Source organism: Dendrobates tinctorius, unplaced genomic scaffold (assembly GCF_039654945.1).
Source record: "Dendrobates tinctorius isolate UK_male_01 unplaced genomic scaffold, ASM3965494v1 ptg000158l, whole genome shotgun sequence".
Classification (NCBI taxonomy): domain Eukaryota; kingdom Metazoa; phylum Chordata; class Amphibia; order Anura; family Dendrobatidae; genus Dendrobates; species Dendrobates tinctorius.
Window position 1 is genome coordinate 8437412 of NW_027361825.1, and position 25388 is coordinate 8462799.

The 25388-nt window shown below is 41.3% G+C and overlaps 1 protein-coding gene and 1 pseudogene across 6 annotated transcripts in view; one reads left to right on the forward strand and one right to left on the reverse strand.

The window, feature by feature from the left end:
* LOC141051811 (uncharacterized) overlaps window positions 1-21951 on the reverse strand; it is a 646796-nt gene extending 624845 nt beyond the window's left edge. Inside the window, exons 1-2 of one of the 6 annotated variants that reach the window (XM_073548842.1) lie at window positions 21549-21937; window positions 331-357 (exon numbers count right to left, since the gene is read on the reverse strand). In XM_073548842.1, the coding sequence (XP_073404943.1) occupies window positions 331-357; window positions 21549-21609 (88 nt within the window). In that variant the 5' untranslated portion in view covers window positions 21610-21937. Of the gene's footprint in view, window positions 1-330; window positions 358-21548 lie in introns of all 6 variants that reach the window. The other 5 variants (XM_073548843.1, XM_073548841.1, XM_073548845.1 and 2 more) reach the window with 5 other exon arrangements.
* Window positions 21952-22774: 823 nt separating this feature from the next.
* LOC141051818 (eukaryotic peptide chain release factor GTP-binding subunit ERF3A pseudogene) lies at window positions 22775-24984 on the forward strand (annotated as a pseudogene).
* Window positions 24985-25388: the final 404 nt, after the last annotated feature.

Below are 25388 nucleotides of genomic sequence, written 5' to 3' on the forward strand. Positions count from 1 at the left end.
AGGCTTTCAGTGATCACGAACTGGTGGGAGGTGACATGTGACAGGTGCATCCAATAAGCAGCTACTTATCAGTCACACCCCCACATTTTGTCTGGAAGTGAACAGAATGTTCAAATGGAATATTGATGCAAGGAGACCAGTACAGGACACAGTACTGAGTGCGGAGGAGCAGCATCAGTCTGGTAGGAAAGAATAGTTATTTTTATTTCTTACACCACATTAGACCCATTAAATGTGGACAATCCTTTTAACATTATGGCCTTAAAACATACTGAATGTATAGTATTTTTCCTATAGTTATTCTCTTATTTGGAAAATATTGTTACTTACCGGTAGATGACGGGTTCGCTGAAAGTCCTAAAACAAAGAAACAAAATAATTGTGACTCTTGGGTTTGTTTGAGATAAAGTCAGTCATCACAGGTTCATAGACAAATCAAAACTTTCCTATGTAGTGATACAATCCTTTACTTTAATCCAATTTTCCATTGTGTTAGTTTTTGAAAATGTTTATTTTCTCTTTGGAGAAGGAGTATACCCATTGGATGTTCCATAAACGTCTAATAAATAAGGGTTCTGTGTCTGGGATTTTCAATTATCTTGTGAACAGGACTCCATATCGCTCTGCTGTGAATGGAGATGTTGCCTTTCATAGACAGCTCTCTCTATTACTTTCTATAAAATTTCAGAAAATAGCCAAGCATATTTGCTCTGTGTTTTTCTTGAGCTCCTATTGAAGTCAGTGAGAGAGTTGCACATGACAGCCACTACTCTTTACTGACGGCAGCAGGAGATGGGGCTGCGTTCTCAAGATAGTTAGGTGGAACCTTTATCTGGGAGACATAAAACTTATAATCAGAAAATAGTATTCTTGAAATCAGACTGGCCCTGAGAACATTGCAAAGGATGATTATTGAAAGAAGTTTTGGGAAAAATAAACTAAAGAGTTGAATAAATTACTCCAAGAAGAGCCTGATACATCACAATGACTCCTATCAGTTCTGCTTGGCTTTTTCCAGGAGTAATCGTTGGCAATTTACTATCTTAAGAAGATTATGAGGCCTTCATTAGAAACTAAATGTAGCTAACAGGAGCTGCTAGTGCTCAAATGTGTTCCAGCAATCAGACCCACACCTATCTGACATTATGGCATCAATGTCTTGTTATGTGAGTCATGTGCTTGAATGACAAAAGGCAAAGTATTTTCCCCAGTACAACTTCTACTATTGTTGTCAAGAACATGATGAACCTTATCGTGGCAGATTGAAAATTAGAGAAAAAGAATGAGGTATGTTGTATGTTGAACAAGAAATGAGAGAGTGATGACTAAGGTTGGTCAAAGGGGTTGTGCAAAGTGTTGCCTGGAGAAGATGCCATAAATGTCTAGTACATGAAGATTTAACCCCTGAGATCGGTACCTTTCTCCAGAACGAGGGTTTCTGTTATCTGACCGCAGTGACAAAGAAGTGGCCAGCCCCTTTAAAAATCACTCCTTTAAAGACATCCTCTTCCTTTATAAAATAATTAATATGATTCATGACCTTTTATCATAAATCAATAGATCAGCTATGAAAGCAGAGATGACTCAAGCTCTCCAAGCTGTGCTTTGAAAAAGTGAATACGTTCCATCCAGGAGTGGATTAAGGGTAGCCAGCGCCCCAGGCTGTTCAGACTCTGTGAGCCCCCTCGTCATGTGATGGGGTCGAGAAGTCACTAGTTTTCATGACGCATACGGTGCGTCAAGGGGTGGGAAGGGGTTAAATACTGAGGTAAAAAAACTCTGCAAATATGCAATGTGTGCACGAGGCCTCAAAAATACTGAGGTAAAAAACACCAAATGCTCAGCATGTCCATGAGGCTTTACAAATACTGAGTGAAAAACTCACCAAATACTCAGCGTGTGCATGAGGCCTTATAAATACTAAGGTAAAAACTCACCAAATACTCAGCGTGTGCACGAGGTCTTATAAATACTGAGGTAAAAGCTCACCAAATAGTCAGCGTGTGCACGAGGCCTTACAAATACTGGAAGGCTTCCACCCAATATCTAGGCCTGTCTCACCTGTACCTAACATTGAAGCCAGCTAATAGTCTGCAATCACCTGCTGACCTGAACTCATGACCTGTCAGACAAGTTTCTTCACATGAGTCACACAGAGGCTTCTGCTTCTTGAACTTCCCCAGATAGAAGAAGCAGCCTCCGATGTGCAGCCTGTGGCCGGAAACACAGGAAGAGACGCTCCTCGTCACAGGCTGTGCCCAACATGCCAGCAGAGGGGTTAACGCCACAGATAAGTCGCTGTCTCCTCACACACTGGAAACTACGTTGCATCTGGCGACGAACAAGCGCACATTGCGCAATGTTAGCCATGCCCCAGATGTTCAGCATGTGGAGGACCAAGGGGGGACAAAAAAAGACCCTAGGATTGGAACAGGAGCATGGGAAATGGACAGCGGTCAGAGGGGCAGGGTTTATATAGGGGTCAGAGTAAGTAAATATATATATATATGCGGACAGCACACACATGCACAATCCTCAGGTTGTATAACTCAACTGGTCAAAACATTTCTCTCAGTAGGCCAAGAAAGAAATGTGGCAGGAATAAAGTACACCTCATAGTAACTTATGTGTGAGGCAGAGGTGACAAGACCCGCAATCTCGTGCCCACCTTACTAGAGGTGCCCACTGCCCACATATAACAAAGTTGACGGAAACAGATGACTTCCACTATGATGATTGGTTACCAGCCGCCCGACCACACCCATTGCACAACTAGTCACACCCATGTCCATGCCTCAACCACACCCATTTAGCACTGTTGATCACACTGACTGGTACTGAGGGCACAGTGGCTGGTACTGTGGGCACACTGACTGGTACTGAGGAAAAGAACAGAGAGAGAGAGAAAAAAGAGAGAGACAGAAAGGAGAGAGAAAGAAAGTACAGAGAGAAAGAAAGAGAGAAACAGAGAGAGAAAGGAAGAAAGAACAGAGAGAAAGAAAGATGGGACAGAAAAAAAGAACAGAGAGAGAAAAAGAGAAAGAGGGGAAAGAAAGAACAGAGGGGGGAGAGAGAGAGAAAGAAAGAACAGAGAAAGAAAGAAAGAGGGGAAAGAAAGAACAGAGAGAAAGAAAGAAAGGGGAAAGAACAGAGGGAGAGAGAAAGAAAGAGGGGGAAAGAAGGAACAAAGAGAGAAAGAAAGAGGTGAAAGAACAAAAGAGAGAAAAAAATAAAGAAAGGGGAGATAAAGAACAGAGAGGGAGAGAGAAAGAAAGAGGGGAAAGAAAGAAAAGAAAGTGAAAGCAACAAAGAAAAGAAAGAAAGACAAGGAAAGAGGGGAAAGAAAGAAAGATTCTATAAAGATACTATTCCAGCCCGGCTCACATTGTAGTGCCCACCTGAGCCTCCTTGTGCAGGACATATCATGATCCACTCACGTGGCCAACATCGCCGAGTCCAAGGCGATCCCGTTGTCCGCACTGTCGGAGGAGGACGTAGGACATGGTGACGATCTGAAGCATTCCCTGAAGTGCCTCCATGGTTCCGTCACAATCTCCTCTGGTCAGCTTCCAGCACGTCACTTCCGATGGAATGTCACGTGCGAGTTTTCAAGTGCTCCTCGGGGCTCTGCCGTATACTCCTGTGTCCGTGGGAAAAATAAGCTCCCGGTCGGGCAGTGGGGCAGACTCTCAAAATCTGGAATGGTTGGGAGGTATGAATGCTCCCCATCATACACCTTGTACAAGCATGGCTCCGCACACCTCATACACACACGGTTCTGCTTTGTATGCCTCATACACATGGCTTCGCTCCGTCCACCTCACACACACACGGCTCCACTCAGTACACACATGGCTCCACTCCGTAAACCTCGTACACATGAGGCTCTGCTCCGTACACCTTATATACACACACAGCCACGCTCTGTACACCTTGTACACACATGGCTCTGCTCCGTAAACCTTGTACATATGCGACTTTGCTCCATACACCTTGTACACATGCGGCTCCGCTCCGTAAACACACGGCTCAGCTCTGTACTCTTTGTACACATAGAGCTCCGTTCCATACACCTCGTAACACACGCGGCTTCGCTCCATACACACACACGCAGCTTCACTCTGTACACCTCGTACACACGCAGCTTCGCTCCGTACACCACATACGCACACGCGGCTTTGCTCCATACACACACGCGGCTTCACTCCGTACACCTCTTACACACATGCAGCTTCACTCTGCACATCTCATACACACACGCAGCTTCGCTCCGTACACCTCGTACACACACATGGCTCCGATCTGTACACACACGTGGCTCCGATCCGTACACGCATGGCTCCGCTCCGTACACCTCGCACACGCGTGGCTCCGCTCCGTACACCTCACACTTGCGCGGCTCCGCTACATACACCTCACACGCCAGCAGCTCCACTCCGTACACCTCGCACATTCATGGCTCTGCTCTGTACACCTCACACAGGCGCGGCTCCGCTCTGTACACCTCGCACATTCGCGGCTCTGCTCCGTACACCTCGCACACACGTGGCTCTGCTCTGTACACCTCACACACGCAGCTACATCCACCCTGTAAACCCCTCCTGACCCCACACGTAATTCCCTCATCCAGCACCATGACAACCAGAGCAGCAGTCCAACATACAATACATTGAGGGCTGTGTGCACAGGACCTGTGATGAGGTCACAGGAGGGGAGGAGTCAGGTATCTCATGATCAGGGGACTCCACTTTGTTTGGGAATCCCAGTGAATGACATCACTTGTGGTGGTGATGTTGGTCTCTGCTTTTCCTGCTTATCGAGTAATCTTCTTACAATGCACACTGATGGTGCGCTCTGTTGCTAGCTTGTCACTTCTCATCAGAGCCAGCGAGGGAGAGCCCAGTTCCTGAACACTCAGTGACAGGATTTTTATCTACTTTCTCTTAGGCGATGCTTTATTTGAGAATCCCAGTGCATGCTAAAATACTCAAATTAGTCATTACTGTAGCAGCCTCTGCGCTTCCCTGACATGAAGCATCATCAATGATGTCAATATCTGGGGTTGGGCTAATCCCTGTTCTATTAAGCATGTGTCAGTTATCAATTCTGATGTATATTAAGTAGGATCTTGTCACTGAGCTAACAGTGGCAGTGCACTCCCTTGCTAGCTCTGGTCAGAAGTGAAAAGCAGGCAGCAGAGAGCACTGTCAGTGCGTGTTGTACAAAGGTTACCTGTTGTGCAGGAAAAACAGATCATTGCCGCCCCCGCAAGTGACATCATGCAAGGGGACTCTCGAACGAATCATTATCAAAGAGGAGATAGTAAAAAAAAATGTATATAAGAAAATAGATTTAATTATCACATTAAATAGTTAAAGATTTAGTATTAAAATAAATGTTAGTTTTGGACCACCCCTTTAATTATAATACACAAAAGTTGGATAAAACATGAGCACAAAATAATATGAATTTATTCAAAAACAGCAAAACTGTCCTCAGGCTACAACTAGAAATGAAGTTTGCCACTATTCACTTGAATTGAATATAGCTTATAAAAAAAAGTGATGCTATTTATTTCAACAAAAAATATATTTTTTTCCATGCAACTCCAGATGAGCGATCACTAAAATGCCCATTACTCGAAACAAGCAATTTCTAATGCTCATTTCGAGTAACGAGTATATTGGTCGTCAATGGGAACTTCATGCATTTTTCCATTAGACCCTACAAGGAGGTCTGGGGGGGCAGTGAAAATGTTGAAATGGATAGAAAAAGTGCTGAATGGAAGGAGAACACATGTGGAAGATATGACAATTAAATATTCAAAATCGACGAGAGATGGGAGTTTACAGGAAAATATATGTTAAACATCTTTTTCCTGTATAATGACTTGTATATAAGGCAAAATTCTAAAAGGATTTTATATATATATATATATTTTTTTTTGTTTTAAGTAAACCAAAATTGAATTTTTTGTTAAAAGATTGCAAATTTCAGTGTAATTTAATGAACGAAGCAAGAAATGCCAAAAATTAGGGACTAAGATACACTCTGTACTAAACATAAGTTGTCATGTTGTGGTACTTCTAGACTCATGAAGACTATGCACTAAGTGCATATCCTGCCATAAATTACAAGCAGGGTCATCCATACACCCTTGAAGACACCATCTCTATTGCCTCATTCAAATATTGTGAACAAAGTGTAGTTGTGGTACTCCTACACTCATAAAAGCTCTGCACACAGTTCAAAGCCAACAAATAATTACAAGCCAAGTCATCTATACACCCTTGAAGGCACCAACTGAAGTGCCTCTTAAATAAATTAAGTGTAGTTGTGCTACTTTTACACTGATAAAGCCTTTGCACAAAGTGCAAAGCCAGGAAAAAAATTATAAGGAGGGTCATCCAGTCATTCAGAAACCCTAGAAGGCAACAACTGGTGGGCCTCATTCAAATATTGAACATTAAAAACACTTTATGTGCTGCTGTCATTTGATGGTGTGGAAAAGTCAGATCTAATTCAGTCTTTGTTCACTTTTATCAGAGTGAGCCATTCAGCACTTTATGTTGACAAGCGAAAGCACCTGTTTGTTATGACCTCTGGGTGGCACTAAAAACTGAATGTAACGCAAGGGTCACAGGAAAGGCAGCGGTACATAAAGTCGGCCATATGTGCCAAACTCCCTACAGCCAACACTTCCCTGTCTCCATCATGATGATGACTCTCCATCTCCGCCTCCATCTCTTCTTTGTCATTCCCCTCCTGAGCCCATCCACGGAGGAGAGACTGGATGAAGCTTGTGTGGGCACTAGACTCTTTTGCACTTTCAGCCAGCTCCTGTTCCTCCTGCTCCTCCTCATTGTTACCCAATCTGAGCTGAGCAGATTAGATGAGACTTTGCTTGGCAATATCTCCCCTTAGTCCGTATGCAGAGCTTCATGTTTGTCAGCAGCAACTGTTTAAGTATGAAAATAAGCAGGATAATTGCGCTGATGATGGCATCATCACAGCTCAACATCTTTGTGGAGTCCTCAGTCTTGGAGAACCACAGAAATCCATGCCCAATCTACAGTTGTTATGTGTGTAGGCTGACTAGAATACCAACGGGCATGTTGGAGCTAGTATTCCACAAATGGGCTCTGCTGCTCACAAAGCCTTGCTAGCATGTGCAATGTGGAATTCCAGTGCATGGTCATGTCACAAACTAGTTGGTGAGCTGGCACTTGCATGTGCTGCTGCAGGACTGTCAGAGCGGTGGCAGCTGTAGCCGACTTATGGAAATGAGCACTGACACGAAGTACCTTAACCAGAAGCTCTGACAAATCTGGTTAGGTTTTCATAAACCACTGAACTACCAAGTTGAGCACTTGGCCAAGCATGCTTTGTGTGTCAGCTTGGCAAGCTTCACAGCCGCCACCAGGTTACGCTCATTATCACTCACGGCCATGCCTGGTTGTAGGTTCAGCGGCTAGAGCCACAGATCTGTCTGGTTAGTTATTCCTTTCAGTAATGCTGCCATGTTGTGCGGTTTATCTTCTTGACAAATTATCTTCAGCAGAGCCTAATGCCGCATACATATGACAACAGTCAATTTTTAAATAACCAAAATTCTACACCTGTAAAGGCCAATTTAGGTTTTTATTGCAAGCCAAGAAAATTTCACACAAACCAAGTTCTACAGTATTTATGACAATAGTCTATTTTTGAACAACCAAATTGGTTCACCTGTAGCAAGCCATTTTTATATTTCAAACCAACAAAATTTCACTCTACAGATTCTACAGTATATATGACAATAGTCAATTTTGGAACAAAAATATTTTTTGAACTGTACCAGGCCAAACAGTTTTAAAATTTTTTAACCCACTGAAATGTCACACAAAGCACAATAAACTGTATGGATGATAAATGAATCCAGAAAAAAATATTGAACTTTTTTTGGAGCTTTTGATAGCACTGTAATGTAACAATAACTGTGTTAAACAGTATGGATGATTAAATGAATCCAGAGAAATTTTTATCATTTCTTTGCAATCTTATATAGCCCTGAAATTTACCAGAAAGCACCTAATCCTCTATGTATGACTAATTGAATCCAGATCAATTTTTTCATGCATTTTGAAATCTTGTATGCCACTGAAATGTCACAGAAAGCATCTAATAATGTACGGATGACTAGTTGAATCCAGACAAATATTTAAACACTTTTTTGAGTGGGGGTTAATCAAGGCTTTGTTTTTATTTATGAGAGTGAGCCTGTCAACATTCTCTGTTGCCAGGCAAAAATACCTGTCTGCTACAATCCTCCCAGCGGCATTAAAAACCCGCTCACACAAGACGCTAATGGCAGGGCAATACAACACCTCCAAGGCATAGAGGGAGAGTTCATGCCAGTATAGATGGTATACAGTAAAATTTGGGGTTCATAACAAACTCCTAGTGTCCGTGCATGGACCGCGAACATTGACTTCTCCAGGAAGTCCATGTTACTGTTTGTGTTCCGCACCCCAAACATCAGCTGTTTCCCACACTGTCATCTTTGTGACAGCATGAGAAACACCAGCAGCTCTGATCGGCAATAAGTTAGATACAGCCGGTCAGAGAGCTGTGGTTCCAACGTTGTCATATGACAGCGTGAGCCAGCGGCTGAGACAGGTGGTAAAAAGGTTATGGCCGGTCACAGGCGTTGGCTGATGACAGTGTACTTGTCATGCACAGTGTGTTAAGACTTAAGCCCCCGTCACACATAGCGATCTCACTAGCGAGATCGCTGCTGAGTCACAAGTTTTGTGACGCAACAGCGATCTCACCAGCAAGATCGCTGTGTGTGACACCTATCAGCGACCGGCCCCCTGCCGGTATCGCTGATCGTTGTTGGAAAGCCCTGGACATTTTTTTGATCACAGGTCTCTCGCTGGCCAGCACGCATCGCTGCGTGTGACAGGCGGGAGACCAGCGATCAGCGCGCTGGTAACTAAGGTAAACGCAGGGTTTCTAAGCAGCACGCTGTGCTTAGAAACCCTCTGTATACCTTATTTACCAGCGCGCTGATGCAGGGAGCTGGTAACCAAGGTACACATTGGGTTTTTAAGTGATGCGCGCTGCTTAGAAACCCGATGTGTACCTTAGTTACCAGCTCCCTGCATCAGCGCGTTGGTAACTAACGTACACAGCGACGCGCCCGCTCGGCATCGCTGGTGCTGATCGCTGCTGAAGCTGCCTGTTTGACAGCTCACCAGCGATCATGTAGCGACACACCAGCGATCCTGACAAGTTGATATCTTTGTCGGGATCGCTGGTGAGTCGCTATGTGTGATGATGCCCTAAGTGCAACATGAAGGGATAAGGGTAAGGAAGCCCAGACACTAGGGAAAGAGTGAGTGGTGACCCCCTAGGCAGATCTAATAACACCCTACCTGCCCTACATCCCTAAATTGGTTCCTCAACAATAGCCAAGCAGGAAACCAAAGCCATGTATCTCCCTAGAGCTAGGCCCTTGATAGGGAGGGGGAGGGATAATCACTGGTCAGTCCCCACTGTAACCTAAAGACAAAAGGTAGACAGACAAGGGGAATGACGTTAGCATGAGCAGACTCAGAGCAGTAACACCAAACATCCTCCAACAGCTCCAAAAATGAAGTTAGCCGACTTCTATAACTCCAAGCCTTCAGAAAAGAAAAATGTGAATATCACCGATGCCTCTCTGCAGCAAACTGGGGATTATAAACACCCCAGTCCAGGTGTGTCAACTAGAGCTTGAGGGAGGTTGCTCCTGGGTCCAAATGTCAGAAGGATTAAGGAGGTGTCTGTAATGCAAAACGTAGAGACCATCTGCAGCCAGATGCAGAGCGACAATCTGTTGCATCTGACGCACCCGTGACAGTACCAATCTCATCAGCATATGCTCGCTGTCGCTGATAAAAATGAGAGCAGGTGCAGCTGATGGGAGTATTCATCAGCCAGATCCTGTGCTATAAATAAATAATAATACAAAAAAATTATATGGTGTCTCCCCTATTTTTGAAAACCAGTACAGCTGCAACCCAGCCACGAGCTGCCTGCTTTAGCTTGGCTGCTTATCAAAAATGGAGGAACTCCAAGCCATTTTCAAAATTATTTATTTAAAAAATTTATCAAAACGGCATGGGACCCCTCTATTCTTGGTAACTAGCCATGGAAACTGACAGCTAAGGGCTACAGCCCACAGTTGTTGGTTTAGGTTGCGCTTGTTATCAAAAAGAGAAGAGAACCCAAGTTATTTTTTTTCATTTATTTATCTATAGCAGAGGAGCCGCCTGATTAATATTCCCATCAACAGTCCCTGCTCTCTCTGTTATCAGTGACAGCAGGCTTATGCTCATGAGAGTAGTACTCTCTTACCAGCTGACACCTGTTACCGATGGTCACTGCTGCTGGTTCACGCTGTCATTTGACAGTGAGGGAACTGCAGCTCTCTGACCGGACCACCAATCAAAGCCCGTGGCCCCCAGTCATCTGGACTCGAACATCCATGGATTCGCCCATCAATACATGCCAGGTGTCCACCTTGAAATCTCAATAGTTGAAAATCACAGAGGAATTAAGGAGTAGAGATGAGCGAATATTTCAATGTTCGGTTTGGCTCTCAATTGCCGAATTTGTAATATTCGCTGATTTAATCGTCAATTAAATCGCCGAATATAGCCGAACATACACAGCACAAAAGCCGGTGTTTCCCATGCTGTGTGAGCGCTTAGCTGTGATCAGAGGTATAAAGTTTACCTCCGGTCACTGGTGTCAGCTGATGGGACTACAGCTCCCATCATCCGACACCTGCTGCCGCTAATAACAGTGTGAGCAGGAGCGGTGGATGGGAGTATTCATCAGCAGCTCCTGCGCTGTAAATAAATAATTAAAAAACCTGTGTGGGTTCCCCTGTATTTTTGATAACCAGCCAGGCAAAACACAGCTGGGGGCTGCAATCCTCAGCAGTCAGCTTCAGCAAGGCTTGATATTAAGTAGAGAGGGTCCCCACGCCGTATTTTTAATTATTTAAATAAATAATTTAAATAAAGGCTTGGGGTCCCCCCATTTTTGACAACCAGCCTTGTTAAAGCTCACAGCTGGGGGCTGGTATTCTCAGGCTGGTAAGGGGCCATGCCTAAAAATAGCTGCCCGAAGCCACATAGAAAAGGCACATCTATTAGATGGGCCAATTCTGGTGCTTTGCCCGGATCTTCCCACTTGCCCTGTAGCGGTGGCAAGTGGGGTTCATATTTGTGGGGTTGATGTCACCTTTGAATTGCCATGTGAAATCAAGGCCATGGATTGGTAATTGAGAAGTGTCTATAAGACACCTATCCATTATTAATCCTATAGTTGTATCGTAAATAAACACACCGCCAGAATGAAGTCCTTTATTAGAAATATAAATAAAGAAAAACACAGTTTTCCAATTTCATTTAAAAATAACAAACACAGTTATACTCACCTAACGCCTAATTCCACCGAAGCCCTCGTTCTCCTGTAATAAAACAAAAATAAAAAAACAACAGTATACCAGACCTGTCTGTCATTCTGTCCCATGCCATAATCGATGTCTGGTGGATTAATCATTTCCAACCTGGACTGTGCCAAGATGTGACCGTCCAGGCTGATGACCACTGATGAATGAGCTGCTGCCAGCGCAGCCTGAGTGACTAGCAGTGACATCATCAAGGTTACCTCCGGTCACTAAGGCTGCATTTCCAGCAGGGCTGAACTGCCGTGATCTCAGCAACATGGGAAAAAGTCAGTCATGAGGTCATCGCAGTTCTAGCTCGGGTGACTTCAAAGCAGATCACGGGAGAATTTCTTGTCACATTGATGTCAGAAAGGTGAAGTGAGTTCATCGCATCACGCAGCCTGCCATCTAGATGTAACAGAGCTAGACCCATCATGGGACAAATAGATTAAAAGCATCTCTGTGGAAAGGTGAAGAATATTGCTGTTTGGTTTTTTTTACCTCTTTTGCAGGTGACAAAGCAACGGGGAATAGGCGAGGTCATAAGTATGGTTTAATTAAGATTATTAAAGGAGTCTGTGTCTTTCTTTATATTAAAGAACTTTTTTCTGGGAGTCTGTGTTTTCATACAATGTGACTATGGGGTTAGTAATGGGGGCGTCTTATTGATTCCTCTCCATTACTAACCTCAGGGTTTGATGTCATCTGACAATCCAAAGGTGACATCAACCCTCCCCAACTATCACCCCTGTCATGATCCAGGCTGGATCTGATAAGTTAAATGGACAAAGTGAACTTTTTTCCTTTGGCTTGGTGCCAAAGTGGGTTGATTGCCCAATTATTACACGTGGTGTCGTTTGTTCTAAGTTGCCCCGGTGGTGGTGAGCGGTAGTGCACTCTAGTTTCTTTGGTTTAATGTGCACGTAATTATAAAACAGGTGTGATGCTCTATCACTGTGGTGATATTGTGAGTTCGTCTTTTGGGAAGCAAGCCTGGGTGATGAAGGAGCTGAATGAGAGTCCTGGGCAGCCCAGCCAGAGGGGTTTAGTCAGCTATGGAGTCTGCATTGAGTGCTGGTATGGATTGGTGGAATTCAACGTTGGTGTCTGCAGGAAGGGCTGGCATGGCGTGGTGGAGTCGCAGTTTATGGTGTCAGCAGGAAGTGCTTGCATGGCTTGGTGGAGTGGCGACTTTGGTGAGTGTTGCACTCAGCATGCTGGACTTTGTTGCTGAAAGCTGGACTCAAGCATGCTTGACTTCTTGGCAGAAAAGTTGGACTCGAGCATGCTGGACTTTTTGGCAGAAGCTGGACTCATCTTTGGGACTCTGTTTACTGGGCAGCTGCAACTGGTGGTGGACTCTGCTCCAAGGCTGCACTATGGTGATGGATCTGGTTATGGTGATGGATCCGGGTAGAGGAGAAGATGCATGCAGGTGGTGGGCTCTGTTGCTAGGAGCGTACGCAACAGAGCAAAGCTAAGTGGTGTTTCCCCTGTTTTGTCATCTTTCCTCATGTGTGTTTAGTGCAGTGGTGCGATTAGTTTCCACACCGACCAATTCCCTAGTGAGGGTTTAGGTGCAGGGCGAGTCAGGGTTTTAAGGTTCCTGTGCGTCGCCCGGTGCGGAACCGGCATAGGGAACGTTAGGAGTATAGGGACTCTGGCTCAGGGGAGTGCAGGAGGTCTCCACGTCCCTATTCCCTATCGCAGGGCCCACCATTGTTATTGTTATCCAGGTTTCCCCTTTATTATTTAAATTCGCCTTACTGGAGGTGGGGTTTCCAGACTACTGTATATATAACGTGTATTACCTAAATTCGCCAGTTGGAGGCGGTGTATCCAGCTGCACGTTTTATTATTTAAATTCGCCCTACTGGAGGCGGTGTATCCAGGGTCACGCATGTCATGGGTTCGCCTTGCGGTACTCGCTGCGTCCAGACACACATGACCGTGACAACCCCACTTGCCACCACTGCAGGGCAAGTGGGTAGAGCGAGGTTAAGTGCCAGAATTGGCGCATCTTAGGTATGCGCCTTTTCTGGGGCGGCTGAGAGCTAATGTTTTTAGCCTTTTGGGGCAGTATCCATGGTCCCTTCCTAGGCTATTAATATCAGCCCACAGGTGTCTGCATAGCCTTTGCTGGCTATTAATTATAGGGGGACCCCATGTCATTTTTTTGGTGGGTCCCCAATTTAATAGCCAGTAACGACTAAGTATACAGTTGTGAGCTAATATTAATAGCCTGGGAAGCTCCATGGCTATTACCCCCTTCCCAGGCTATAAACATCTGCCCCCAGCTGTCGGCTTTCCCTCTGCTAGGTACGAAAATTTTGCGGGAGCCCACGCCATTTTTTTTCAGAAAACTAATCTTTTAATAATTAAATAAATCTACAGTAAGCTGTACATACACTGTACTAATTGTATTTGTCTCTGACATCTATATTTCTAGCTATCCTATTTGTATGTACTGTATGTAATCCATCTCTTCTATCCTGTCGGCTCCTACTGTGATTTTACAATACACGGCAGATGAATTGCCATCTTTTCTTCTATCTATCTATGTAATATATATATATATACATATATTTATATATGTGTGTGTCACTGACATCTATATATCTATGTATTCTATGTGTATATAACTATTCTATCTATTATATTCTAACCTGTCACGCTGTGATTTTACTGAATGCGGCACATGAATTGCCGGCTTTTATTCTACCTTTTACCGAATGTTACCGACTTTTTCCGATTTTAAGAAAAATGCTCGTGTTACCTATCACGAATCCGAATGTACCATATTCATGCAGGGAATTTATGCTTGGCGATCGTTTTCTGAACATGTTCGCTCATCTGCAAAGTCATGAGTATCTCTTCTGATTGCTGAGCGGAGTTTATGGAGATATCTAAACTCCTAAAAATGTTTACCTTAATTGCAAGAAACACAAAAATTTAAGAGGGACCAATTTGGGTTAAAAAATACAGAAAAAGTGTAAAAACACTCTTGGGTCTACGTCCCCTGCCCTCCGCATGTTACATATTTTTTACATAAGTTCATGATGATATCGTCTTATCCAAAGCACCAAACTGAGGCAGCCATAGTGTGATAGCGGCCTCAGAGCACCACGAGCTGGGAATTTAGGATTATCTTCTGCTCCTTAACCTTTAACCCTCAATATTGGTTAAAGATATCCGAAATAGCATGTTCTTAATTCCAAAGGGTAAGATTTTGGGCTGCAGAGCAAAATAGAAGAGTGGTTGAAAAAAAAAAAACCCTGACAATAAATCTGGACACTTTGAAGATACGAAAAATGTCACCTGGTCTGAAGAACCTTGACATCTTCTTTACCAAGTAGATAGCAAGATTTAAATTTAACAAAACCCTTGAAAAACATGGACTCATCCTGCCTTTTGTCAATGTTCAACTTCTGGACTGGCAGTAGGACTGTTTTCGTGATACTTGTTAGACTTGGCAAAGCAAGTTTGCCAGTTTTCATGCCCATTCTCCTTTTCAGCTGTCCATTTTTTATGGGTATTTTGACAGGATCACCACAACTCAAAGATAAATACGGTAGTTTCAACCTAATTCCATGAACATGATGAAGGTTTCAGTGTTATCTAATAATGACTCAATGATTTCAGTCTGTTTTGTGAGTGAAAGATCCTATCCAGAACTAAAACTACCTAATAATACTGCAGCTAATATTTTTTTTTGTTTATCAGATTTTATGAGACAGAGCTGAAATTAAAGCAGCTCTCCAGGATCCTCCCTGCATGAATGTGTGGCAGTGACCCAAAAAATTTGTTTACTGTAATGTTGATTTAATTTCCTTAAGTTTACAGTCTTTCTACCTTTACATCTGTTACAAGTCCTGACACCGACCATGTGTTATTTATCATGTTGTTATCTTCCTATATGGTAAATAGGTCATTCAGTCACCATAGTACCAATACCAAAATCATAAATGTCTTCTAGTTGTGGGATGTCATGGGCTCTCAGGCAGCTAGACAACAGGGCACAGTGATAAAATTGTTCCAACAATTCACAGTTTCCAAAGTCCTCATGGAATATAATAGATAGGCACATGAATTTGTGGATATACTATAAATGTTTAAGTTTTCTTCCCTTGAAAAAGACACCGGTACAGTGTTGAAATGCACTGTGAATAAAAAGCCTTTTCCTCATCATTTGTGAAGATTGTATTTGCTCCGGCAGCGCAGCCCATCTACGTGTTCATCCATCTGGATCCCATATCTCATGGAGGATTCATCCACCAGCCATGGGGCAGCAGCAGCTATTTTTCTTCAAGCCTACATAGGAGTTATGCCTGTCACAACTCCATCAGTTCTGAGCTAAGTGGGCTTCCACTTTGAAGCTACTTCATCTTTCTCCCTTCGCCTTCATTTATTACTCCAGTCTGTGTTTCTTACTCTTCTTGTAACGTTTCTCCTTGCAGAAAGTGATATGTCAAGCCTGCCATATCAAAGTGAGGAGACTTTTAAGCCTTGCAATGCTCCTCTCTGAAATTAAATATGCAAATTGTCTCTTCAAAGAAGAAAAGGACTAGAATGCTCGTGCCATGTATTACAAAGAAATACAAGGAAGAGAAAAAAAAAGGTCCAATCTAAAACGTAATTCATTTTTTTAGAAAACATATTAAAAGCATCAATATATATAAACGTACACTGAAAAATGACAAATATGGATGATATGGAACAAAGGTGAAAACAGCACCAGACCCAAAATAAAACATGTAAAAAGTGGATGGGGACCCCTAGAGATAACCTCGTTACATATAAAGTGCTAGTGCCTATATTAATCCTGACTAAACCTCATGTGCTCTCAATACATCATCAAGATCAACAGAACTCCAAGATCATAGCCAGTGAGCAAAGTAATATGAGACACCGATAGAGAACACCAATGATCAGGCAACAGATAGAGTTAATTCAAGTAAAGGCGATCTTACCCATAGTTACACGTACAGGGTTAGGTGCTGGCAGCCCGGAAGCGCGTTTCACGTGGGCTTCCTTGGGGCGCTGCTAGCAATTTGTACATAATGAGGTTATTTCTAGGGGTCCCCCATCCACTTTTTACATAATTTCTTGTGGGTCTGATGCTGTTCTCACCTTTGTTCCATATTATCCATCTTTGTCATTTTTCAGTGTATGTTTATATATATTGATGTTTTTAATATGTTTTCTAATAAAATGAATTATGTTTTACATTGGACCTTTTTTCTCGCTCTTCCTTGTTGTATTTCTGTGTGATTTTTGAGAGTGTCCTGTAGACTTTGACCCGCAGTGCCACTTCGTGTAGGGTCTTTTGAGAATAATATGTTGACTGTTTTATGGATTCGGTTTTCATTGCCATGTATTACAAGTAGCAATCCTAAAAATCAATATCGACTATTCAACGATCCTTGTCACATTACTTAGGATAAAAGCCAAACTGTAATCTCAATTTGCAGACATGGTATTTTGTGGAACTGTCCCTTGTCAGTGCAAAGTGTGAGATCTGGTTTGCTAGGTGAGAGGAGTCTGACCTGGATCCAAGTGGTAACTTTTCACCTTACGGAGAGTGACATTTCAAGCCTGCCATGTCAAGGTGAGGAGACCAAGAAAAGAAGTGAAGAGTAGAGATGAGCAAATTCGGATATTGGCTCCGAATCTGATTTTGACATATTCGAGCCATATTTGAACAATATTTGTGCCGAATGTATGTCTCATGGTCGGTTTCAAACACATTCGGTAATTTCTACTCCCATTGACTCTAATGATATTCGGCTGTGTTCGACAAATATTGCAAAAACAATATTCGATTCCGGTAAAAAAAAATCTTGTTTATTCAATACAGTAGATCAAGATTAAAATTGTGGAGGTGGGGAGGCAATTCTGTGGTGGACGACGGCTATTTTATGTGCTTTTTTCACTTCAAAGGGTCTAGGTGTTCAGACTTATAAGCCTTGCAATGCCCTCTGGGAAATTAAATGTGCAAATTATCTCTTCAGAGGCTCCTTGTAGGATTTACATTGACTTTTAGGATTGCCACTTCCAATAGGTGGCGCTAGAGTTCTAGTCTTCTTCCTCTCTGAAGAGACAATTTGCATATTTAGTCTTATTGACTAACCCTGATTTAGTCATTCAACCATTGATTCCAGTGAAAAAAACACGTTTCCCAAAAGTTCTCAGGAATTTATCACCTTGTAAGTAACATTTCCCTGTTATGATCAAAGACGTGCTCAGGAGTAGAGGAGCAATGCAGGATTGCAGGCTAAGGCCACGTGCACAATGTCAGTATTTTATATCAGAATTTGTAGCCAAAATTGGGAGAACAATCAGAGGAAAAGTATAATAGAAACACGTGACCACTTCCACATTTCTCACCCACTCCTGGTTTTTGCTAACGAATACTGATGTAAAATACTGACCAAATACTGACCGTGTGAATGTAGCCTTTGACGGCATTTATGTTTTAGTCCACGTTCACACATTCAGTATTTGGTCAGTGTTTTACATCAGTATATGTAGCCAAAACTAGGAGATGGTGAGAAATGCAGAAGTGGTGACGTGTTTCTATTCTACTTCCTAATTGTTCCACTCCTGGTATGGCTTACTAATACTGATGTAAAATACTGACCAAATACTGAACATGGGAACGTGGGCTTAATTCTAATCTATTATCATGTCGTGGAGACACACAGTTCTGCACAGAAGATGCGTATACAACACAATGCTATGTGCATTAAGCCACATTCAGTATTTGGTCAGTATTTTACATCAGCATTTATAAGACAAAACCAGGAGTGGAACAATCAGAGGAAAATTATAATAGAAACACATCACCACTTCTGTATTTATCACCCACTCCTGGTTATAGCTTATGAATACTGATGTAAAATACTGACCAAATACTGAGCGTGTGACCACGGCCTTATTTCTATAAACTAATAGAAACGGCCTAATTTCTAGTCTATTATCATGTTATGGAGACACACAGTTCCGCATAGGAGCGGTGTACACAACACAATACTATATGCATTAAAGTTATTTAGCTAAAGTAGTGGACAGAAATCAGCACGCTGTCCTTAAAGTGATGGAAGACACCATCGTGATCATCTCGAAGCAATATCTGATTTGCAGAGTATAATCTGTATTCACCTGCAAATCAAGATGCAATTTCCTGGCAAACATATGTAGCTAAATTTGCAAATATCTCGATAGATTGATTCCACCTTGTTCCTGTGATAGACCACATAATGAGATACCTGTCAGGGTGTGATCCAGCACATAGCGAGTCACTTCACAGCTCCCTACTTCCATATGTTGTGTTGGACCCAACAGAGGTGAGTGCGCTGAGTCTTTCCTTATTGTAAGGATTTATTGAGTATTTTGGCTCCAAATTCCCCACCCTTCTCTCGCCTCCTCCTATGTTTCTCTGCCATTTTTCTTTTTTTTTTACCTTTTACAGGAATTTTAAAAAGACATACACATACAAGTTTTCTTTTTCACTTTTTCTGTTTTCTTGTCTCCCTTACTGTCTGTGCTCTATGGAGTTAATTATTCTTCCAAAGCTTTTCCCCCTTAGGGAGAAATAAGCTTCCAAAAATGTAAAATATATGGTTAATTTTCTTGTTCTAAACAGCTCTGTACACGCACCAACCCTGTCAACCACGTTTCATCTCACCTCTGGCACTCGTCCTACACATTTCCTCATTTTAGCTTTTCATTTACTTATTGTTTATAGTATTTTTTTTCCGCTTCTCTCTTCCATAGAAAATGTAATTATTTTTGCACTTGTATTCCATTTAATGAATTTCGCAGTAAATTCTCCACAATATAAATATCAATCATGAAATAAATTCGACCTCTGCTCTGTCCACATTACATATCTTTCTGTGTATCAGAATTAGCGAAACCTTTACTTAACATTACTTCTTTCTGGGGTCTGTGCCAGTAGAGAAATATCCCCCTGGGGGATTTTAGAGGAGTATCATGAATTAGATTCTTTAATTATAACTTTTAGTTTTTTTTCTTTATCAGTACAGTAAGTGAAAGTTTAAAGCAATTACCACATTGTTTAAACCAATTTGCCTTCTTTACTAATGTACCTAATTTAATTCCTATCAATTTTTTTTCTTTGCTTTTTTTCTATTACACACTTTAAATTGAACCCTATTTTATATTAATTTTATATTTTCTAATCTGGAAACAAAAAATTGCGAAGTACGTTTGTAACTTCTTCTACTCTTTACTTTTCTATTTTTTTGCATTCTGCTCCTTTTCATTTCTGTCTCCTCCTTTATCTCCGGTCTCTACTGTTCCATCCTTGACTCTTTTCTTCTCTCCCCCTCTGCTTTTTTTCAATTTAGCCAACTTTTCTATGATTTTCGCCTTTTCTATTACCTCTGTCTTCCTTCTGTCTCAGGTTTTACTACTCATGTTGCCTCTGTTTCTTTTTGTTTTTGTCTGTGAATTCTTTATGTCTGGTTTCCTTATTTGTCCTTTTCTGTCTCTTCTTTGCTATTTTCTCCATTTTTCATTCTCCTTTTTCACCTTTCACTCTTTCCATCACAGTTTTTATCATTCTCTGTCTCCTTTTCTGACAGTCCTTTTTTCATTCCCTTCACTCTGATTTTCATTCTTTTCTCCCTCTCTGTTTCTGTTTTCCTTCCCTCTTTCACAGTCTGATTCTCTTTTAATTTTCTTTCTCTCTTCTATATTCTCTCTGTTCTTTTTGGTTTTGTATTTGATTATTTCTACTTTTTCTCTTTTTTTCTGCTCTTCTCTGATTGGCCTCTGTTCCCAATATGTCTTCGTTTCGGTCTTATGTTCTGCTCACTTTCTCTGAATTTCATTATTTCTCCCTTTCTCTGACTGACTTATTTTTCTTTTTTTCCTCGCTTCCTTTCCATCTGTTTTTTTGTCATCCTTTGTATTAATTTTTATGTTGTCTCTCCCTGTATCATTTCTTTTCGGTTACCTCTATAATAGTCTACATAGTTATCTCTCTGTCGCTGCTTTTATACGTTTCCTCTTCATTTATCCAGCCCTTCCTGTTCAGTGTATTTTTTTATTCTCTTCCTCCTTCTTTTGATTCACCCCCAACCACCACCCATCTCACATTGCATCTGTTTTTACATTTGCTCTCTTCCTTTCTGATTCTTTTTTTCTGTCTTTATGTTTCTGATTATTCCATTACATCAGTTCCTCCTTTCTGATGTTCCTTGCTCACTCCTCAGTACTCTTTCTCTAAGTCTCCATTTTTTTGGGGGGTTCGCTCTCTCTGATTCTCTTATTTCCGATTCTCCCGCTCTTTCCCAGTGCTTGATCTTTTTAGTACTAGTCTTCCTTTCTTCTCTTAGCTCCCAGTTTCTCTTTTATTATTTCACCATTCATTACTTATTTATCTGCTGGGCAAATTTCTGTACTGTATATTTCACATAATTACAACAATTGGGAAATCAATAAGAATACCTTTATTACATGCCTAGCTAATAATTTGTTTTAATGTCTTTTTATATTCTATTTGAAGTATTTTATATATTTGAAAATCAAGTTTTTTACCTAATTTATGGATCTTCTTAATTTTTTTAAAGGTTTTGTAATAATTTTATCTAGCCTATAGACACATTGTTTAAATTACCATCCTTATTCCATACATTCATATTTTCCAAGAAAAGTTGGGAAAAAATTATTGTTTAATAGGGCCAGCATGTCTTAACATACTGCAGCTTGAATTTGTCATATTCATGTGACAATACAGATTTACATTTAGCCATCAGTGGACAATTACTGAAAAACATTATAAATGAAAAAATTGAAAAAAAAAATCCAATAAGCTATAAAAACCTACAATTATTTTAGTTAAAAATGATGCTAAGAATAGAAATGTACTCTCAAAATTTACGAGAAGCCTCATGAGTAAATTTGTGATGGCTTTCTCATCCATAAAACTTAGTAACAATTAAAAAAGCGCTAAAATTGGCCATTTTTTTACTTTATGATAAAGATTCATTATACAACATTCTAATAAAAGTGTAAGTAACTAGGATGATCTTACCATCTATGAGAAGATATGTAGCTATCAGAAGGATCAATGATGTCTGCTGATCAAACGTCATACTAGTACCATTGATGTTCCTCCTTGGTAACAAAGACTTCAAGCAAATAGTAGAAACGTTGTCAGCACGTTGCTCTTCTTGGCTTTATGGTCTCGGACAGAGGTGTTGACACCATTCCAAGGAAGAGGGAGGAATCATAAATAAGGTATTTTTTGCCCTCCGCCATCTTCAATGACCAATGTTAGAAAAATGTAGGGCCTGGTGAGTTTAAAATACATTATGAAATCTAGATTTTTATTTTAGGAATATGTAGAGGGTGTAGCTGGATAAATTATAATAGATCTACATCCAGCACTAATAGCTCCTTGAGTCAAGGAAAGTCACGTTGGAGTTTGGAAAAGAAGATTTTATTTTGACTTGTGGTGCTTGCAATGAACATAATGTACTGTATTTTACTATATAGACAATTATATATTATTTTACTGTATACTATTTAGACAGGAGACAATCCATTCGGCACAAATTGAGTTCAGTTAAAAATTTTTGATCTTTGCGACACTGAATAATTTTTCATTTTTTTCAGACAAATCGCCATAAAATAGTTGCCATCATGTTATAGTTAAAACAGAGAAGAATGATTGCAAGATTTTGAGGGCATAGTAATGGTTTCATTGCCTACACCACGATCAACTATGAGGAACTATAGGTCAAATAACCCTGATGACTCGTAGCCACAATAAAAGCCTAAGCTGGAGATACAGCTGAAAAATGTCGAGGAGAGAAAACCTCAGACCTCAGTCAGCGAGACATAGTACTGAGAATACAGATAGATGGTGAAGACAAAAGAATAGCTTTTAAGAGTGATCAAATTTGTCAGAATTCGTCAGATTCTCCTAAAGTAGTCCATAATTTCGATTTACATTGAAATTATTCAATGTAAATAAAAACTGCATTAATATGCTCTAACACTCCAGATCCAAGAGCATAATAAAAATACGGTATGTACAATAAAAAAAAATTATACTCACCCAGCCCCCACCTGTCCCACCATGTCACCTGGATTCAATCTGGTGATCCACTGTGGTCTAGTGCGCCCTCTTGATCTGTTCCTTGAGGTGTCTTCTTCCAGCCTCTGAAATCAGCCATTCTGCCTAGGCATTATCATGAAGGCCAATAAGTTTATTTTATTGATTTTTTTTTAATCACACAAAGTTCAAATGTACCTATGGTTCACAATAGAGACACTGAGTTGTTTCCTGAAGAGTTCTGGCACAACAAAGATGACCTCAGCGTAGCAGAGCTAGAAAGCGGCTTCAAGGGAAATGGGGGCTCCTCCTTCATAGTTACCTAGTAAATGATGGAGGAAAGTTCAACATCTATAAATTCTATACTATCCAAAACTGTTGCACCCCATAACAAACATCCTTAATGTAGTGCTCATCAACCACATGCATGCTGGAAAATCAATTATTGTTTAATGAATTGTATATTTCACTAGTATGGATAAAACAACTCTTGAAAAAACAGAAGCAAAAGAGAAAAATAGGGAAACCTGGTACTTCTCATGGGCTAGTCAGAAGAAATGAAACAAAGGTAAACCTTTTAGAAGTTGGATGTGCCTACTTTGAAACTATAAAGAAGAGTGTCACTATCCTTGATGCCCAGGTCACAAAAGCTTTGCATCCAATATGTTTAGCGAACTCTGATAATCAGATTTAGCTGCAGAGAAATTTGAAATGGAATTCAAGAAAGAAGGACACATTAGACAGCATGCCGTGTTGGCAGAAATGGCTGCTGTACAGAATTTAATAGTTCTAATTATTAAAACGGATGATCCAAAGGTACAAAGTTGAAAAATGAAAAGTGAAATGTGACCTTTCTTAAAGAAAGTTGGTTTCAACTCTGAAAAAGATATTTGCGTTATGCTATGTTCCAATCCGATTAGGGCACATTTGATGGAACTACTGGAATCATGCCATATTTTACTATTTATTTCATTTCTTTATAGCTTGCCAAGCTTAAATAATTTGATGGACCTATCAGTTTCTTATTGTGGATAAATACTATGACTTGGGAAGAGTGGTTCTAGGAACACAAGAATCTGGCCCAATTTGCAAAAGACAGAAGTTTCTCATGATGCCAGTATTGTATTTATTACTTGTTCTCTGATAAAGTAGAGACTGAGTGAGTAGCCCTTGAAAAAAAATTGAAACCCAAACAAATAGCAGAAAAGCAAATTCTTACAGGGATTATCCAGAACATTGGTGTGTTATCAAGATACGCTCAGTATCCAGTTTGATGCATCTATCACCAAACAAATGCCTGTTGGCCACATGTCTGACCCGGAGACACCTATCTACTTGTCTCTGAGTCACTGTTTCAGATAGACTGTGTTATTTCCCTGCAGATACACAGAGCCCTGATTCGTTGGACCTCTAGATAAACAGATTGGACTAGTGGTAGAAACCAGCCCAGTTTGCTATTGGTGTAATGTTTTATCCAGCCTCCAGTGCACTCTTAGAGCGGTTATTTGCTATTGCAAGTTGATGTCATTACATGGAGCAGATAAAATTGTTCTCCAAATGTATGGAAAATGTTGGGCAGGCATTTCTGCATTCTGCCTTCCTTTCCCGGCAGACATGATGACTCAATCACCGCTGTGGTCCCACACTTTCTCCTGATCCTGATTACCAAGGTACGCGCACTGCACACAGATGCCTTGGCACTATGCTTAGGACATGCACTCTTGCTCCCTCCTTTGCCTTCCTAAAATGTCCCCAGCCAATGGCGGTGAGACAATTATTATTTCAGGCACTCCAGCAGCATGGAGGTGCCTGTGCAATGTCGAAGTTGCTTTTAACACACTTGCTAGTTATCAGGTTCCAGTGCTCGAATTCCAGTTTACCTGTCCTGTTCATCAGCCATGCCCACCCGCCTGCTTGTCTGTATATCAGCCGTGCCCGCCAGCTTCTGCCTATCTGTATATCAGCCAGGCCCACCTGCATACACCTGCCTAGATACCAGTTACACTAGTCTGTACCTGCCTGTCTGTGTTTGTGTTGTGCTAGTCACTATACCAGCTATGCCAGACAGTACTTGCCAAGTGTATCATTCCTGGCCATTCCTGCCTCCTGTCCATTGGGGTCAGCTGTCATCCACCCAAGTTCAGTCCTAGTGTAGTACCTGGTTCCATCTCCCTCATTCCTCCTTGGATCGCATTATCGCCAGCTGCTGGGAATTCAAGGTAGCAATTGATGAGGCACCTATTACGCCCTTCCTCTAATCATGGCACAGTGGTTCCACCACCCAGTCCATTACAGAAAACAAGGATTTTCGCACACATCTTTTTCAGCCAAATTATTTGATCTGCCATTGCTGAGAGTGGGATTGGCTATTTATCATCTGCCCAATGATGCCACTGTCACTGCCTGTCTGTCTATCATGTTCCATACTGTGCTTTATATTCACTTTTGCTGGGAAGGAAACCTATCCTGAGCATAGCAAATGCAATAGCAAATCTGAAACTGCTCCCAATATTGGCATTCCAATTTCTGGGTGGATAGCAAAAAGAAGCAATTATTTTTTCAATTTCCATACTGTTCTAATGCTGCTGGGAAGTAACCCCACCCCATGCACAGGAAAAATATAACAAACAAGCTGAAACTACTTCCAAAAAGTGGACAGGCTTTTAAAAGTAGTCATTATTTTGTCATGTTCAATTATTTTTTGTTGCTGCTGTTGAGAAACCCTACGCTATAAAGAGTAAAATTAACAACAATCTTGAAACTGATCACAAAAACATAATATTTAGAATATTAAAAGAAGTCTGCTGCTGATCC